General features: G+C 36.9%; 2 protein-coding genes across 2 annotated transcripts in view; both read left to right on the forward strand.

The window, feature by feature from the left end:
- Positions 1-729: 729 nt before the first annotated feature.
- On the forward strand, positions 730-13,331 carry LOC107188669 (high affinity cAMP-specific and IBMX-insensitive 3',5'-cyclic phosphodiesterase 8A). Its single transcript, XM_015577003.1, has 18 exons — positions 730-1,046; positions 4,757-4,816; positions 4,968-5,158; positions 5,930-5,989; positions 6,065-6,131; positions 6,305-6,472; positions 6,945-7,159; positions 7,252-7,424; positions 8,243-8,373; positions 9,100-9,204; positions 9,279-9,481; positions 9,762-10,040; positions 10,600-10,726; positions 10,808-10,945; positions 11,389-11,550; positions 12,209-12,338; positions 12,416-12,483; positions 12,559-13,331. Exons 1-18 carry the CDS (start codon positions 840-842, stop codon positions 12,634-12,636), a joined length of 2,562 nt encoding a protein of 853 aa, XP_015432489.1. The 5' UTR covers positions 730-839; the 3' UTR covers positions 12,637-13,331.
- A 386-nt stretch (positions 13,332-13,717) lies between these two features.
- LOC107188658 (protein lethal(2)essential for life-like) overlaps positions 13,718-20,506 on the forward strand; it is an 11,583-nt gene continuing 4,794 nt past the window's right edge. Inside the window, exons 1-2 of the mRNA XM_015576991.1 lie at positions 13,718-16,252; positions 18,828-19,085. Of these exons, the coding sequence (XP_015432477.1) occupies positions 18,828-19,085 (258 nt within the window). The 5' untranslated portion in view covers positions 13,718-16,252. The remainder of the gene's footprint in view (positions 16,253-18,827; positions 19,086-20,506) is intronic.

A 20,506-nucleotide genomic window follows, 5' to 3' on the forward strand; every position in this document is an offset into this window, starting at 1 on the left:
GTAAACTGTACTTCATGTCTAAGTTAATTAAACGTTCCATGAAATTATGGCACCATCGGTTAATATTCGCTCGAAAAAAGGCATCGAAATTCATTAAAAACTATCAAATCAATTCACCCTTCAATTACTAAATTTTTTTCCATTTCTTAACTTCAATGATAGAAATTTTTAACTATACTTTTTCAAGTGATTCTTTTTACAATTCAGACCCAATCATAAAACTCTGATTTCAATAGACTTTTGCTTACGAAACCGGTTTTATCACAACGGTACCTATCACCCACGAAAAAAAAAGTAACGATATCGTATTATTTATAATGGATTCCTCGTGACGCGTTGTTTTATCGACTGTTTATAGAATTCTCTCTATCAATAAATGCGCGAAGGCGAGAATAGTTCTACGGAGGAGCCTCGTTACCGATAACACAGCGAAAGGATAATCTCGGTGCGTGACGACGTTTCGATCAGTATCGCGATATACGCCCGCGAATCTGTTCTCCAGTCTACGTACCCCAACATCGTTACGCATCGTTCTAGAAAATACCAATTAATATTTCTAAAAAGAAAAACCAATATTCATCTGTGATCGTTATATTTAAACCATCAATTAATAGTGTTTACGCCACAGGCAGGCATTAATTAACAAAAATCAATGTCAAAGGCAAGGATCAATTGCAAATCGACCCGGATGACCGCTTCCAACGCGACAAACTATCCATTATTCTCTGTCGGTTGATTGAATCGATACCAGTGGACTCGTTTATCGCGATCGCTTCAAGTTCGTTAATTAAGAAAATTTTTTTAATGCGTGGTTCGAGACTGTTAATCGGCGATTAAAGATGAACGACAAACGAAGATCGACGCAAGCACCGATCTACATATGCCACGCGACCATTTGCACGGAGGAGATCCAGTCGGAACTGTCGAGATCATGGTACAGCTGGATCTTGAACGCGATGTGTGGCAGGGTTCGGAAAAAATGGCACGCCAGTAAAAGCAGAATGTACGTAAACGGTACACCTTCGTCGCTTGTGTTGCCCACACAGGTACGTGGTGTAGTCCGCAAAGAATTTCAGAACACGGAAAAGTAATTCGTATTTTTTGTTTCGTGTGTTTGTATTTTTTTTTTTAATTTGATATTAACGCGATCTCCCCGCTGGATAGCGATTCTGTTTCTTATGATTTCTTGAAATTAAATGGCTACTTATGGTGCAATCCTCCGTCACACTTGCGAACATCTTTTTTGTTTGTTTGTTTGGAGTGGCTTGATGGGAATAGGTGATATATTTGGTCACGAGCAATTCTCGTTGCAATCTTGGGACCACGAATTTTAAGTATTTTTAGTTATATGCTTGTAATTCAGGTTCGTAGTAAATGTTATAGGTAGATTCAAGGTATTGGTTAGTGACATATAGATTTGGTCTTTTTATCGTTTCTGAAGAAATTAGTTTCCTATGAATGCAGGCGATCGATAAAAGAAATGAAGTTTATTTTATAGCACAAGTCCGATAATGAATACTTTAATTATATTTTTGTAGTCGGTGTTTCTTGCCGAGCATTCTTGCAGCTTATTTATGCGGAAATTTCTTGAAACATGGGGTAGATTTGCTCGTCTCGTGCTCTGTGAAGAAACTATTTACTTTTGGTGTAGGGAGTTGATAAAAATGAAAGGATTATTTTTGGTATAATTATATAAAAATACATTATAAGTAGTAACCCATTGACTGAAAGCTTAAAATACTTCAATAGAAATGTCGAAGGTTCTAATATTCTATAGGGAACAATATTTTTGTTTTCAGTATCTTATAGAAGAAATTTTTTCAATTTGTTTCTACATTGACCACCTGAAACACCATACTTTTTCCTTTGTTATACTTGTAGTGAAAACAAATTATAGACAGAAGAATTATTATTAGAAATTTTGACATTTGAATTTATAATGCGTACCGTAAAGAGCAAATAAAATAAATACTATAAACTTCATTTATAGTTTCAGTTAAAGATTTATATGTTGTAATATAGAATCTATATTGGAGTACATATTTCTTTGTTCCTATTAAGTAACTAGAAATAACATTTATGACACACTTGATTCACTAGTTCTTATCTGATAGTTAATTAATTTGTCTCTGAAAAAGTTGATTGTAAGTAGTATAACCTACATTGTATACAAACGTTCGCAGGTAAATGTTTCTTTTGCGTAGCTCTTTTCGTCTCATGATTTTAAGATTTCGTTTTCTTCCTGTATATTATAGCGACTTTTCACAGAGGAAAGAAGGTTATAATGACCATAAAAGTCTGAATTCTGAGTAGAATATTTAACAAACAAGTTTTCCTGAAACAATCTTTTCTAATTCAAAAAATGAAAATTTCAGAAATATACAATATTAACTATTCCAAATTTAATTCTCTTTTCAATAAAAATTTGGCGTTCAATATACAAAATTTAAATTGACGACAAGAATAGTAGCTTCAGTAAAGTTAATTTATTACATCATTTAGTTCTCTTCTCAACAAAAATTTGGTATTCAATACAGAAAATTTAAATTGACGAGAAGAGTAACTTCTGTAAAATTAATTTATCATCATTGCACATGCGTATTCCGCGTTCGAGGCGCGTTCATAAACAACACTGGCGATAATTCAAAATCATTTTCAACATTGTTCGAACCACGTCTTGTACTTGGAACGTTTCATGCGCTCAGAAGAAAATTTTAATGAACAGGGAAACCTCGTCCCTTTTCTACTATCAAAAACCAAAAACCAATGTAGCAAATTTTGTTTTTCTTTTTTTTCTTTTCTTTTTATCTTATATATCTATTTTATATATCTATTGTAAACGGGGCCATTCGAAAATGATCAATTAATAAAAAAATGATCATTACAATTTCTTCATCTCCATCAAACTTCATTTCGTCTGTGAATACTCGGCAGCGCCGATTCGTTTGTCTCTTTAACATGTATAGGTTATACCGGCGAACACGCAGCTTTTCTGATCGAGCCACGTAGCCTGACACGAATGAAAAGCTCGGGACCTCAGCATGGGAGGAACAAAAGTGTGAAGGAATCTCCGCGTGCACGAAGACGAGCGAAAGTTATTTCAAAGACCACAACGGAAGTGGTTAACAGTCACGATATTAAATCAGTAGGTTCTCTTGTTAAACAAATCGAAATTAGTCGAATTGAATTTAATAAGTCACTCTGGATTTAGGTATGTCAGAACTTTAATGAGTATTTCAGAAATTTGGAAAATTTGTGAATTCTGGGAAATTTTTTCAATTTGGGAAATTCGAGGAACTTGAGAAGTTTGAGCAGGTTGGGATAACTTCGTTGAGAGAGATTGAATGGTTGCAAGATCTAACTATTATAGCTTGGACGTGGGCGTACAGATCACGATTAGCTCGTATCAGCTAGAATTGAAGACTTAAGGGGGGTAAAATGCTTATGTAAAATTTTTGTGAAAACTAAATTTTCTTAGTAAATGAAGGTGTATGTCTTGTTCTTTCGCAAGGTACCTAATTTCATTTTGTCTTATTAGAACATTAAAAAATACAAAGATAATGAAAAACATATATGATAAACATATATGAATAACTTTTATACTCACTTTACTGCAAATTTAATATTTGTAATATAACACCTTCATTCTGTGAAGCCCTGAATTGTCGCCTGCACTTTCGCATATAATTACGCGTTCAGTAATATGAGGCAATCCACTCTTACAAATTATCTATTCCGTTTCCGGTGATGTGGGACCATCATTGAACGTAGAAAATTTCACTTACATGTGCAAATGAATTAAAAATTTTGAAGCAAGAATGATGATTGAAAGAGAACAGTTACATGGGCGGAATAGGGACTCAGAAATTTTATGTAACAGAGTAGCTTAGGTTTGTTAGAGTTGGATTAGTGTTTTAAAATAGGGTATATCTATTCCCCGAATATTTATACAAATTCACATCTTTATCAAAGAACTCCCAGAGGCTGGAGATTTTTTATTTTTAGACAGAAACTCCTATCATAGGTCTGGTTATATTAGGTAAAAATAAAAATTTCTTGAAACGCTTTTGTTTAATGAAACTCGGAAGATAAATTCCATGAAAATTCCATTAAGCTTAGTCTGTTTCATTGTATCTTGGTCACACATACATTATGAACACATAAGATGAACAGTTTGTTTATCATACTGTCGATTTTATGCATTTATGGACGATGCAAACAGAACAAAATACAATACATAAATAATAAAACAGTAAATTTCTTTTTTACCTAACCACCTGCAAGGGTAGTAAATTTCTATTTCATTCCCATTTTAATTAACTGCTCTAAAAATATGATTTTGTTGAAGCATCTACAGTTTAATAATGCTATATTTCTGTCCCAAAAACGAACAATTAATGAAACTTTCATTCCTACAGTTAATTAAGATATCTCGTACACCACACATTTCTCCCAACAAATCTTCTAAACCCGTCTGAAAACTATAATCGAATCCAATATTGTTTCTGCACCACTCTAACACCATTCAAACATTATTCCTGTCCAGAATCGAATAATTAATTGTCAGTTAATGAAACTTCCATTCCTACAGTTTAATTAAATTATTTTCTTCCAACAAATCTTCCAAACCCGTGTGAAAATTACTATAATCAAGTCCAATACTGTTTCTGCGCCATTCTAGCACTATTCCTGTCCGGAATCGAATAATTTAACTGTCGCGACCGTACCGTTCAGCCTGTCTTGTCCCATGTTACAGAAACGGCCGCAGGATATCGACGCTTACCCATTAACGAACAGTGTACCTAGTCTTATAAAAGTAAGTAATGCCCCTTTTGTGTACCATACACACGTTCTATCGACAACGGTCGGGAGATCAACGCCGATAGATAGATATGATTTTTTCTTGACACACCTCGATTTATCGTGCAATTTATTATTTCATTCGAATCGAATCCCTCGAACGTCAGATATTGTTGGTCTTCCCCAAAGATGATCAACAAATGGACGTGCTTGCAACCACTTCGAGGAGATTGGGGTGGAGCGTGTCGGTGGCGAAAGACAGGGAGAAAGCGGTGGAGTTTTTCCAGCATCGGGGCCACGAGCTAATAATCATCGATCATCGGGGTCAACGTGCCGCAGAGGCCGAGACAATTTGTAGGTACGACCTGGAAACTGTTTTTTTTTTTATTTTTACGTAATAATGACGAATCAAATCTCGTTTAAATTCATATTTGAACGTCTCAGCCCTTGTGTGCTGTTCAAGAAATCATTTCATCGTTATTCGTTAAGTAACATTGAACTAGAATTAAAATCGAACTGTGCAAATGTATCATTTGATGTTTAATGCATTGAAAAGTGATACTATTCTTTTATTAACACTTTATCGTCCGGTCCCACATAATTAATGTTTGTACCGTATATTACATCGTGTAAGTTTGTACTAATAAAAAAAATTCATAAGTTACATGTGTAATAATGTTCCTAATAATTATTCATACAAAAATATTGTGTGTTATACAGTTTTTTTTCTGAACGCCAAGATGTTTACTGGCGACAGAGTTTTAATTGCGAAATGGCTGGACGATCGAGTGATAATGAACTAGTGACACTTTCTAAATTCAAAAAGAATTTTTCGTCTTTTTTTTTTAAAAATGACGATGGTTATTAGATTAGAGAAAAAGTATTACTAAAGCGACAGAGGTTTTTGGTTTCCGAAAACATGAATATAAAATTATAGAATATATGAATTACTCTTTGATGCACCTTATACCTAGCTAGTAACATCTATAAATAATTTGTATAGAATTTATCCTACACTTTTTTTATTAGAAGAAGGATGTTTCCTTTCGGGTGAAATCGATCCTGAACAGTGGACAAGGGTTAAACACGAAAGCCTTCATTAACAAGTTTCAACTGATTCACATTTCAGGGCGATTCGGTCTAGTCCCGTTTACCACAATTCCGTTATCATAGCTCTAGTAAAGAAATCGTAAGTTAATTCTGTTCGTTTAAAACATGCCTCCATTGTATTATCGTTTGAAATGTCACTCGTGGATCTCAACAGGTATTTCATGTACGGCGAAAAAGATAAAATCGTGACACTGGACTTGCTGGACACTGGGTTCAACCGAGTAAGTTACTGGAACTCTATATCTCTATTCGTGGAACACGTTGGCTCAATATCAATATTACATTCTGCATTTTTTTATTTTTTTTTTGTTTTCAAATTTCTTGCCTTTTTCTTTTTTGCCTGTTTACGATCATCGAGAGGAGTCGTTTTTCATTTGTTTTTAATGTGTTTTAGGCATTGATGGAGTGCTCCCACGAGGGAATATTAATAAACGAATTAGTGGGGATTTACACGAGCGCGTTACTGCCAAGGACTCAACTCGCGGCTGCCAACGCTTTGTATGTGGCTTTGGACAGGTGCCGTGACATGGTACACGTGACGAACGATAAACACATTGTACAGGTAACGTGAGTAATTGTGAAGTTCTTGACTGTTATCTAGAAACTTAATTCGCGAAAATAGCTTATACATTTGATCTTAAGTATTCCATTGCAAGTATGTAGTATTATTTATCATATAATAATCATCCTATTACAGAGTTAAGTATCTGAATCTTTCGTGTTTTAGATATTCAAATTCTTGATTCGATTACTTAAATTGTAGTAACAAAATATTGTAAACTTTTGAGTATTTACTCATTGCGATCAGTATCCATGGAAGTTTCTCTGTATTAATTGTACTATTTAAGACGGAATGAAATAATTTATGTTTCCTGTGGCTTATATGCTCGTAGCACTTGTTATCGAGAAAATTGTATCTTCCTGTTGGTTTATTAGTATTCATATCGGCAAATTCTGTTACCATTGAATATCCTGCTTCCAAAAACACAAACATTTTCATTATATTTATCGAGATATAATCTTTTCTATTGCAGTTTGTTAATAAAATCAGCGAAAAGTTACTAGGTTATAAGGTGAGCGAAATGTTGGAGAAGAACATTGCGGAGTATGTACACTATGAGAACTTCGTGGTCCTGGAGCAACAGATCAGCAAGGGTCGTGAGTTCGAGGGAAATATGAATTGCAGACGGCAAAACAGTCAAATGATCACGATCAATTGCAGGGTGATACCTTTCTGCTCCGCGTTGAAGTGAGTCAATATCGATCTTATCGCGCTGATCAACAAGCTCTATCGATATATCTTTTCAATCCTCAATATTTGTTTTTCTGTTATTGTTTCAGGAAACCGACACATTATATATACATATACGACACGACGTATTTGTCCGAAAATATTGATCCGCTGAGTCCACTTCCTAGTCTCGCGCAAACACCTTTTTCTAAAACGGTCTCGGTCGCGGTCGCGGCCACGTCGCAAAGGAGGGCTTCCGATGTAAAGTCCAGCATTACCGAGGGTGATTCCAATTTTGACTCACTTCGAAATCCAACTAAGTTACGCACGTGTGCCACTCCTTGAAGTATTTACGGACTCTGATAGTTCAGTGTTACTATGATTCCTTTAGTTGTTCGTGACCCTTTCCCCTCTACTGATAATCGAGAGACGATTACTATTCTAAACATTTCACTCTATACCGTGTAGTCGAATGATCAATTTTCAATTGACCAGAGATGTTTTATATACAAATTACCGAAATAAGTATAATATATTAACCCATTTGTTGCTCAGATAAATGCCGAATATCGTAATATCATCCAAAGAACTTTAGTTATCATTCGTCATTGATGTTACGTTATCGATTAAATCTATCGAGCAGTAACAATTCCTATAGAGCGATTGTTATTTGCATTCTGTTTCGACTGATCACACTGTTCAGCTGAAATTTTACTCAATCGTTATCGTTAACGAAAAATTATTAATAAAAAGTTAAATCACATTCTTATAGTACAAATGTCATTTCTTCATCCGAAGGATAACAATATCTTACTATAGCAAACTATACCATTGATTCCACATGTTTCGACGCTCGTCAGTTTGCAAACTAGGTTATCAGGAACTCGCCAATTCAACGGAACGGGATTTTTTTAAATCGTCTATCATGGTCGTAAATACGTCGAGGCAGTTAGTAAATAGAAAACTAGGACACCTATCGCGATTTCATTCGATCCAATTTTTTTTTTATCGCTCCGCAACTTCCAACGATTGAATAATAGAACATAACTTCCCGTCGATGTAGCTTAATTATAGTAATTGAGAACTGTGTTTTGATTACAGGCCGCAGGCGGTCCAGTTTACAGAAGTTGCACGCCTTGCAATTGGAGGCGCCTATCACGAAAGTCATCACCCTTCTCACTAATGCCATCACGGATACTACGAGTCCGGACACAGCAGCACAGATCGACAAGGTATTCATCTCTTTTTTTTTTCAAATAAGAAAATCTTTATCGTAAGGTCAAGTTTCGAAGTTTATTATTGAGAACAACTTGTACTCCTATTATGAATGTACAAATTCTAAACAGTCTGACTTATTGAGAATAGGTCAATATTTTTCATAATGCTCTCACGAGCAAAGCCAGCTTCCGTTAAGGGAAAAAGTGCCATAGGGATAAGGGCCTCCCTATCATTTGACCTCAGGAATTACTGAAATTTATGCCAAATTAACGTTCGGTTAAACATTTATTTTTAGTACTTGAAATAAATTTACCCAGTGTTAGGAGGCCCTTACCCATACATCGTGTTTTCCCCTAACGAAAGCTGGGTTTATTCGTGAGAGTACATAATATGTATTTCTGAGAAACGGTTTAACGAAACAAGTATTAACAGCCTATGACTTTTCTCTGTTCAAAAGCGTAAACCTTTTCAGGGTATGCTACGCTCTTTCGAATTTACATTCCTTTTTTAAATTCACTTCTATTTTTTTTATTTTCTACATTATCAAACTAAATAATATTTTAATCGAATGGGAAACTCTTTCTCGAATAATAAGAAACACTTATAGGTTGAATTCTAAACAATGTCTACTTGTTTATTACGCCGCGTGAAAGTCTATTCAAAACGAACATCTAATTATGGAAAATTGACATATGTGAATTTCTGCAGCGAGGAATAATGATATTCAACTGATCTTTCAGGCTATAGATATGCTCAAAACCACTGAATTATACGTGCCATACCTCAAAGAGGACAGAAACTACACCGATCCGGTGGCGACGGACCTCGTTGGAGCCTTACTCGCCGTAAGTGTTTCATCAGCTTTACAAATGAGCGTTTGGTAAATGATTTTAGGATTTTTTTTTATTGACGAATACAGTCACCGAGACGACCATGGGAATCCAGACGATCGTCAGCAGAATCAGCGCGACTGTCCACTCTAAAAGCGGTCACAACTGCTCCGAGCTCTTCGCGTATGCAGATCAAGGGATTTAGAGGTCCTCAAGAGATCGCGGAAATACTCGAAAGATGCTTGGAATGGAATTTCGATATATTCAAGCTCGAGGTTCTGACAGAGAGGAGGTACCATTTTCGTGAATTTCAATTTCAAACCGTACTATATAGAGTGACAAAAGAAAGTATCCGTATACCGATGACTTTTACGATCAATTAACAATGCTGTTGTTAATGCAACCGATTAAAAATGATTTTCATCCGTCTAATTTAAAGCTAACGTGTTCCTAATATACTTGAAGGTAAATCATCTGTAACCTAATATTATAACGAAAATAATTTGTCAATTCGTGATAATCCTCAATAGCGTATTCTTCTATTATATCTTTACTCTATTTTTCGCTTTCAGGCCGCTACTCTTCTTAGGGATGACCATCATGAATCTATACCGAGTACCAGCGAGATTAGGCTGCGACGAAAAAATCGTACAAAACTGGTTGGCCGTGATCGAGATGAGTTACAGAGCTCAAAATAGTTATCATAATTCAACCCATGCCGCGGATGTCCTTCAAGCGACCGCTAGGTTCATGCAGTCCGAGAGGCTCAAACAGATCCTAGAACCTTTGGACGAGGTCTCGGCTTTAATCGCGTCTGCTGCTCACGACATCGATCATCCGGGGAGATCGAGGTAAATCTGATCTTCAATTAAACCGTCTTTTGAACAAAATTCCATTCTGTCTTCTTTTGATACATGTCAATTTTTACGATTTTACCCCCTTCTATTCTGCACACGAAGATTGACTAATTTATTTGGCTATACAAATATGAGATTGCCATTTCTATAGATCAGAAAAAATAATTCTTATCGATTAAACTTTACGCTGTGACGATTACTATCTTTCTTCAAACGAGATATTATCCGATAAATTCAATTTTTATATACATTGGCATTTTTAGATTATACGACTTCTTCAAACCCTGCAACTACCGACCTTTGATTGCGGAATATTTTGTTACTTAGAAGGGAACTCTAAATAACATAAAAATTTTTTGTTTGGGAAACATCTGTTGAATATCGTGTCGAACGCAAAACTTCATATTTCAATTCAGTTAACATTGCTATGACTTGCAGAGAAGAGAAAAAAAAGCACTCAATGGTCGTTTTGAACTAAATTAACAGCAAGAAAATGAATGATTTCTGAATCTAGGTACCTAATTAGAAGGGTCCTAATTTGATACCGTTTCAGCCAGTTCCTCTGCAACTCTGACAACAAGTTGGCAGTTCTCTACAACGATATGTCCGTTCTCGAGTCTCACCATGCGGCCCTGACGTTTAAATTAACATTATCAGACGACAACGTGAATATCTTTAGAGTAAGTCGAACGAAATAGACACGACTCGTAAGTTTCTTATTTGGTATCCTAGGTGGAAGAATGATTGTATCTTTGTTCTAGAATTTGGAACGGGACACATACAAGCACGTTCGTCAGACGGTGGTGGATATGATTCTGGCAACAGAGATGACGAAACACTTCGAACATCTAGCCAAGTTCATGAACGTTTGCAGTATGAAAGTTGGAGACCCAGGGGATGTACGAATCGCAATTACTTTTCTTTTCTACTGATTTTTGTAGTAGTCTTATTGGTAGACCCATTTAGATCAAAATCATTTTTTCTCTTTTTTATAATAAAGATGTAACTTTTCATTGGCCTCAACTTTATGTAACAGTAATTAATATTTGTTTCATAATAGAGTAGAATATTGTTCTCAATTGTCCTTGACAATAACAAGTTTTTCTATGTAGCTACTTAGAATCCTTTCAACCCTCTATATTTACCTATATCTATTTAAAAATGTACATACATGTAAAGATGTCATTTGGTTGACGTTCGAGATACTGAATTTTAATTTAACTGGTCTATTACAAAAAATTTTTCTTTTCACCCTTAGCAGAATCATTTTTTCGAGACAATATAAGTGTTCGCGTACGAGTTAGTTAATCAATCTCTTAACACAATGTAAATTGAAACACAGGGATACATAGACTCCATGGACATGTCGGTCGTGTTGCAACCCGAGAACGTGGCGTTGGTCAAAAGGATGATGATCAAATGCGCGGATGTGTCGAATCCGACCCGGCCAATGAAATGCTGTGTCGAATGGACCAGACGAATAGCTGAGGAGTATTTTAATCAGGTAAAATTCACTTACTTGCAAAAAGTTTCGTCTCTGGAACACCTCGTCGGCTTAAACTGTTGCAATAGTCCGATAACTTTCATTCGTATCTATATATATATATATGTATTAACACGTTGACTGTAATGGCAATCACTGATTACCGACGGCACCAAATTATATTAAAAATCAACTTATCAATATTAACATTTGTAATCTTGTAAATACAATAGTGGTAGATTAATGATCCAAATAATTAATATATAAGTCACCACGTAAATGTTTACATATATTCTAAGTAGAGATGGGCCAATTCTCTATCACACGATAAAAAGTTTTGAATAACGAATAATACATTTTATTTCTAGATATTAACTCTAGAAATTCTAATTTTTATAAATCAATTAATACTTCTTCTTGACTGAGCTTATACTTGGAAAACACGATTTAACCTGGCTAAAGGATGGAATGACATTTTCAGATATTGCTGCTTTTCACTATGTATTATTCAAATAAAACTGTGCCCAACTCTGGCAAAAAAGTTATATAAACGTATTTCATCAGAAAAAAATTGTCCCAACGATAAAAGTTTGTACAGCGAACGTTTTAAAATTCGATCGATTAATATCTAGAACACGTCGAACCATTTATCTAAAAATCATGTGAATCTTCTTTACAGACCGACGAAGAGAAAAAATTGAAACTGCCCGTCCTGATGCCCATGTTCGACAGACAAACGTGCTCGATACCGAAATCGCAAATCGGTTTCGTCGATTTCATCATAAACGACATGATCGAGGCCTGGGATGGTCAGTAGTATTTACAATTAAGACTATTCACCATTCTCTTCTCAATTCATACAGTAACGAAAGTTTTCTGTTCACAGCCTTTATCGACATGCCAGAAATGGTTGGATACATGAGACAGAATTATGATAAATGGAAGGAATACAACGTAAGAAAATTTTCATTCGAATAGTCATCGGATCGTTAGACTTCAGTTTCATCGTTTCCATTTTTTTTTTCACAGGAAAAAGGCATATCGACCCTACAAGATATCGAGAAAATACAACAGATTCCTGAGTTGCACATATACCGATTCACATGACCCATGGAAAACCCTAACCTGTCCCAAAATCCCTCAACCCCTCCCATCCGTACTCACGGCCATCCCTCCTGATGGTTTTCACGCCGCGAGTTGTGCAACGATTTGTAAAATATTCGTAATATTTAAGAATAGAGTAATATGACACGTCGTACGCTAGTAAGTTCTTTTTTTTTTTTTAGAAAATATACTGTAATTCATTCACGTTCGGCGTTGTTTTACTCCAAACCTCATTCCCCTAACTCCCACACACACCTGAAGAATGTTCGAGGATCTAATTTTGAACTCGTGACTCGGCGACGCGAGAATCGCTTCGTCGCAGAAATACATTGTTTGGTAGTTTTTTATAAATATGAAGATAAATATAGAGAACTGACTGTTCTTTATAGACGTATCATTTCACTCGGATGACTGGCTTGTTTTTTAGTAGAGATTGTGCATTCGATGCATTTACAGCTGACGTATGATTTTATTCGGGTGACAAAGCTTATTTGTAGATTGTGGATTTTATGCATTCACTGCTAATGTAATAGTGAAACAACGAGAATGTTTATGAAACTTAATGCAGATTTCAGACTTCTTTTTACTTAGAAAAACCATTCATTCCTTCGTGTGAGTTTCTCTGTTTTTACTTTCCTCACCTTATATCTTGGTCCGTAACGGTCTAAATTTGTATATCAAACGTCCAGAATCTTAGATTATTGGTTGTTATATAGTAAATTTGACATTAGACGGACAATAGAATCAATTATTAAATTTCTGAATGTCTTCAGTTCTTTAAAAATATTCGATACTTTACAGTTGGTAACGTAGTTTATACAAATAGTAAAACACTAATGATTTTAATACTCGATGCCTTCATTTAAAGAACAAACGAACTGTTACACCCTAATTTTACTTTAAGCTTACTTAAAAAACCTAAATCTAAATTTGCAGTAAGAACACCTTTCGAGACTACAAATTCACTTTCATTCCACATTATCCTCACCACTTCAGTAATTCAGTTTTCACAATTCAATTTTTAATCAGAACTCACGTACCATTTTTTGTTATCCTAGAAGGGACTGGTGACGATTTCGAATTGAAAAGAACTCATTCTTAACGTCGGTAATAATTTAATTTCACTTTATTGTTTCTCAGCCAATAGATGTGTGTAGATGAGCCTATTGCTAGGCATTGCAGAAATGTTACACAGAAATGTAGAACAAGGTGTACTGTATGTATTGTGTGTGTAAATATTTTCGGATCGGCAAGAAATTTTGTCCTACGAATTTTTTGTATAATGTTTCCGACTGAACGACACACGCTTCTTCTGTAGTTACACAGTGTTGTTTATGCAATTAATTTATATTAATTATACGACTCGCTACACATGAACCTAAACATTTAGGTATATCTCACGGGATCTATTAAAACAGTTCTTATTGTTCGTTGTTGTTGTGTAACACTAGTTGCATGGAGAAAAATTGTTTAGCGCAAACGGTGAAAGCGTTTTTTTATGAAATGGTTACAAGAATCATGGATACAAACTCTGTTACTAAGTCACAAAGATTACAAACACTGAAACGTTCAGTTTTTATAATATTACCATCGATATTTATGAAAAAACAATACACATAGATATTAAACTCTCCCAGAAGTTGTTTTCTATCGCTCTAAAATTGTCGACACACGTAAATAATCTTAGTCGTTTTATCCAGTATCAAAGAGACACGTAGAGTAATAAATGTATAGTATATACATATATACTTCCAAAGCTTAACAGGTATGACAAAAATGAATATTTCGAGTACTTTTATCAATAAAGACGATTTTCCGAGAATTTCAATAAAGATGTGCCAGGGTGTACAATGGAAAAAACACGATAGTAGATATTTGGTATTTATCGATTATCGTAAATATTCAATCGAGATTACACGTTTACCTCAATCATTATTTTAAATTCATTAAGCCTACAATTTATCTCTATAATGCCGCACAGTGTATTTCAATAAACTTGACGCGTTAAAAAAGATAACTTAAAAGTAAAATTATACACGTACCGCAAAGAACCTGAATTACGTATACATATCCTAACAAAAAGAGAAAAACAATCGCGCTCCTCGAAATATAAATCAGTATTCTCTGTATATATTGGTAAATCATAAGTGTGTATTCTCCTTCGTTTCGCTAAAACTCATAACCCAAGGTACATGGAAGTTATTGTCAATCAACAGAATTTCTTTTTTTTTTTTTTTTTTTTTTTTTTTTTTTTTATTCGCACTCGCCACACTAAGTGGGAAGAAAAATTCGCCAAAATAAACACGGTATCCTTAGTTGAATAACATACACTAACGATATATAATATATAATAGTATCGTACGTAAATAGTGGATAAATCGATAAGAAGAACATAGATGTTACTTAATTTTTTTTTTTTTTTTGGTGACGAGAACCGAGCGAGCTCGATACCCATCGTTTTCTTTTCTCTTTGTACGTTACATTCCCTTGCGAAAACTAACGTATAATGTTATCATCGTCGTACCCTAAACGTATTCTCCTTGTTATCGCAATGCAATATTTATGTACAATGCGTTCGGATGTTACGAAGGGCTTCCTCAGGTTTAGAGATGTGTGTGCGCGGAAACACACACACACACACACACACACACCCACCTTTGTCGACTCGTAAAATGATACATCGATCGAGTGCCGTTGCGTGCAGGGATACATCGATACATTTATCACGCGTCCTACACGGAATAGAAGCAAAATCGTGTCTTCCGTGATCAAATGGTGTACTTATACCTAGAAGATCGTTCGAAAAGCCTCGAAAGAACGCAAGCAGCAATCCGAGATAAATTTCGCTTTTTTTCTTAAACTCTGCTGCAGCGTCTTGACTTTGAATTATTTTTTGGTCGTAAATGCAGGAAGGAAAAAAGTTGATTCGTGTTTGGGGTAGTGCAGTATTCATTGAGAAATGCGTATATCGAAGTGGTTTCACTAGACTCGTATGGTGTCTTAATATACTTGCAACTTTTAGATGTCTCTGCGTGCATAATTCTAAGATCGTCTCTATTTTTGTATTATTCAGAGTTCCCTCCGTGTAAATGGAAGAAATATCGATCGAAACTAGAAATGATCTGGGAAATATCGTTCGTCGTCCCTGGATAATCTGTAATTCTTGCTAACCGGTGTGTGTGTCTCTCCTTGGACTCGAAAGGCCTAGGTGGCGAAGGTGTTATAGCGGTGCCAAAATTACCGAAACACTGAATCACGATTTTTGTATAGTCGCAAATATCAGCCCCTCCATTCTATTCTCGCGCCTTTTCCATCTATCGGGGGTATATTTTTAGACAAAATGTCAGAGGGATACCACGTCACGTAAGAACACCGGTGGGAGTATGAAAGATACACACACAGTTGATTCACGAGGCGTGGGCGCCTCGTCCCGAAAAGTTTGCTATTTAAGCCTCCTGCGTATCTGCGGCTGAATCAGATCAGTAGAGAATTCCTAACCCTGGGAACCGTGAGAGGATTTCGTGCCAGTTTCGATAAAAATCGGAAAAATCTGTTGTCAGTGTTGTTGTTTCATAAGTGTCAAACCAACGGGTGATCAACACCGTTCACGAAAATCACGGTATTACTTGGATGTTATTCAATAGTGCGTGTAATTAATAAAAGTGTGCTCTCCGTCGGTCGTTCTCGCTTTCGCCGGGTTAAGCAAACGCGTAGCTCTCTGGCGAAGTATAGTAACCTAAAATAGTAAAAATCCTAAATCGGTACTTAAAGACTAGTACGCAACGTCTACGTTCCTATCCCTATTTCAAAGTGACCATGCGTTCATCCAATTCCAAAACAAAAAGGAATCAAATCCTTTAAGCTTAGAGACGGTGTTTATCCTTACGCGTCTTCTTTGAAACACAAAAAGAAATGACCTCTTCAGCACGAATGGCACTAAAGGCGCGCAAAGCGTCTTGGAGAAATCTTCCTTAGAAACACCCCCCTTTAACTCTTTCACTTCGTCAAATCTTCAACTCCTGCCGTCCATCACGCGTATATGCGATATGTTTCCCCCTTCGCTAAACACTAATAAAGTTTCCGTGAAAAAGATAATCGTCAAGGATATTAACGTGCCTCCTATTATGATTCCGTAGTTTCGTAGCGTTGAAGAAAACTTAGCTTGACTAAACTTATAATGCTCGGTTAAATACCGTTGGAAATGCCTATCTCTAAACGGCTAAATAATATCATTTGTTTTTCCTTGTAGCTACCTCACGCTCCTCTATATGTATAGTACTTTTTCTCCTCTCCCAAAACACTGCTTCTCTCGTTGAAGAATGTTAATACCGAGATTTAATCGTAATAACGCGATCGAGGGGGAACGTGTGCCCCTTGACGCTCGATCCTTGAAGCGAAAGTTCATTATGTTCGTGTACACACCACTGAGATATAACGTGTATATTTATAGTCGAGACCCATTGATAATAAACGTGGACCCGGGAATTATTATAGGCTTCCGGGCCACCCCCTTTCACTGCCACTCTCTTCTTCACCTATCCCTAAACGATTATAAGATGTCTTTATATCGTGTCGTTTGAAGTCCCTAAACCTAGCCGCACCTAAAATCTAAAGTCTAGCGCGAGAGATAAAAATTTGTGCGTATTCGATGGGAGGAAATGCAACCGTCCGGTCGGCTCCGACATGTCAACCGCAGACGTGAGTTTAAACGCAACGCGTTCTTCTTTTTAGACGTTTCTCAGAATGTTTTTTTTTTTTTCTTCGTCGCTCAACACACGATCTTCTGTGACGTCAAATCTCGCGGTTTTTCCACACGGTTTCCATGACCGTTTTCAAGCACAAGAAAAGATTCGCTTTCGATGTCTCTGTCCACGGTAAAAAAAACAATTGTTCGTGTCCGAGTTGTTCCGTTTTTCGTTATCGATCGAAAAATGTTACGAGTACCTCGATTCAATGGGGACATTAATCTGTGTGTCAGGTTCCGTGAGTTGTTTGTGATTTACCCGTTCGTGTAAAAACACGAGATATCATTACTTTGTGTCCGGTTTTCGTTCGTCGTCGATCACGCCGGTTCGCGTGAAACAAGAAATCGTCGAAGGATTTTTTTAATGAATCGATCGTGCGTACCAACGACGCAAAGACGTGACCTTTGGGTTCTAAAGATTAACAGAGACCAGTTGAAGTGTTGAGTATGCAAACAGCTCGACCACGTGGCAAGACCCTTATCCAGCTGCCGAGAACAGGCTCGAAAATCAAAGCTCGAGCTTGGACTCGAGCCGAGATATGGCTTGCGAAATTCAGTGACGTGTTGTTTGCCTCTTAACACTCTCCTAACCAGCCTCTCCTCTCCTAAAATCTCTGCTTTCGAGTCGGGATATATTGTCGACGAATACGCTCGAGAAAACGCGTAAATATAGGAATTAACCCGTTCTTTCTCGAAGTCGATATTTAATATTCCTTATCCGTAAATAATATATGTAATTATAGCAAGAACTCTTAATGGTGTCTCAGCGAATTAGTTGCGTATCGATTAGAGGTTCGTGTTCTCGCGGATTCGATGCTGAAACATTAGTCGCGTATTCCGTTCTTTCAACGGGTGCTTAGAAACTCGGAGAACAGATAGAATTTTTATGTCATGGGCATTTATAACCTTGTCTCTTTGTCGGAGAGCAAAATATTCTTTTTTTTTTCTTTTTTTTTTCTTTTTTTTTTTTTTGCTTCGAGTATATAGATCTGCAGGATCGTGTCCCTTATTACAACTAACACGAGAAACGCGCACGCAGTAATATATACGGTGGGTGATTTAAGCTCAAGAAACTCTTGGGGGGATATCTTAGTATCCCTTAAAAAACTGCTTAGCCTAAAACTGTTACAAACACGCTTCCGTCTGACTTCCGTCGCTTACTTGATTCTTCGTTCGTATGTATAATACGTGTCCCTAAATTACGATATTCTCATCACACAAACGCTTCACATAATCCCGAGCAATTTCCCTTTATACCTCTTTTCTCCTCATCCGATCTCTCTTTCTCTCTCTCTCTCTCTCTCTCTCTCTCTCTCTCTCTCTCTCTCTCTCTCTCTCTACTCTCTCTCTCTCTCTCTATCTCTCCCTCTATACACATATCTATATCCCCCGAGCGAGAAAGCAAGAACTGACCGACTTTATTTCTTCTCCGTTTTGTTATGTCGCGTAGATGTCCGTGGTACCGTTGATGTTTCGCGACTGGTGGGACGATTTCGACCGACCGGTGTCCCGGATCATGGATCAACACTTCGGCAGAGCGGTCGACCGGGACGATCTGATATCAAGGTTCTCGGAGTTGAGCAGCCTCGAGAGGCCGATGCGCTCGATCTTCGGCAACAGATACTATCGACCGTGGAGGAACGCGGTGACGCGACAGCAATCGAGCGGATCCAGCACGATTCAGATCGACAACCAGAATAACTTCCAGGTTAGTGGTCACGCAACTATTCGATGATATATTTCCGAGGACCAATAAGCGCGAAATTGCGAATCGAGAGAGGTGTAATCTCTCTCTTCACGATTACAGGCTCGAAACTTGCTAAGCCCCCTAGGATGTTACGGGATTGAAAAGCTTATGGTAGGTTCTCCGTGATCGAAAAGATGGATTCTTATGTGTCTTTAGTTACTTCGGTTGGTACACTGTTGACAGGTCTTCTTGTCTTTTATGTTTTGTTTTAGAGGAACGCTAGCCATATATCCATAGTTATCACTCGATGGTGCGAACCACGGCAATTGTCCGAGGACAATTGAGGTGGTTCAGATCACCTTCGGTTCGAGTGGTAACTATGGATATAGGCCGGGATCTAATGCCCGAAGAATACGTTAGTCACAGGTGTTACTAAATTTAAACGTTATTTTAAATTTACCGAATTCTAAAACAAATATCTCAAATAGAAGAATTTAGATATTCGACCGGATTTAAGAATTTGGATCTTTTGTTCTTCTAGCTCTAATTCGGAGAGATTGGAATTTTTAATGGCCCGCGTTCTCTGACGTTCCGATTCAGTGTATTGTTGTCAAGATTCTATGGTTTGCTTCTTGCTTGCGAACAAATGGAAATATGCTCTCACTCGGTATTCGATTCTGTTGTTATTCGAGGGCTAAGCAAACGATCTTTGTATTCCCTATTGTTCCCATTATTGGGTTTGTCGACGCAATTTCATGCGATTGGTATTGTTTATGTAGTTGTCGATCGTCATCGGGTATTATTCGGAATTAATCGAGAATTGTATGTGATTATTTCAACCCAAACGGGCAGCCACCATCAAGAAACTGAATATCGTCACACTTCAAAGAAAATTTCTTTAAACGCACAGATAAAACGTTCAAACAATCTAAATATTTTCACCGTAGCTACTATTTACCCACACGAATCAAAGAAAACCCGGCTGAAGATGTGACGTGTAACTGTAGAGAAAGCTCGCGGGCGATATACGTGTCGGATGTCTCGGAATGTTACAGCTTGGATTAAAAAGAAGACTTTCGAGCGATTTCGAATCTCGAAGTCCACGCTACACCACTCTGTATTTCTTTATTCAATCACGTTGATTTTGAACTTCTGTATCGTGTACTCGTTTGTAGCACCAGAAACATTCGGCAATGACTGTCTCCCTCCCCTCCACCCCCCCACCCCCCAAACCATCAAGTATGGACTTCTTTTTTTAGAAGGTAATTATTGCTAACCGATGTACCGCTAACAGCAAAGACACACTCGATATGAAATTGCAAGGTAGATGTTCAAATGTTAATCTCGTTTCGAGTCGAGGGAAGTATAATTATTAGGCAAACTTCGATACCGAAGATTAGGACCCCCTAGAACCCCTCCCCACCCCCCACCCCCCTCGCGGG

The sequence above is a fragment of the Dufourea novaeangliae genome, unplaced genomic scaffold (genome assembly GCF_001272555.1).
Source record: "Dufourea novaeangliae isolate 0120121106 unplaced genomic scaffold, ASM127255v1 scaffold16, whole genome shotgun sequence".
Taxonomy (NCBI): Eukaryota; Metazoa; Arthropoda; class Insecta; order Hymenoptera; family Halictidae; genus Dufourea; species Dufourea novaeangliae.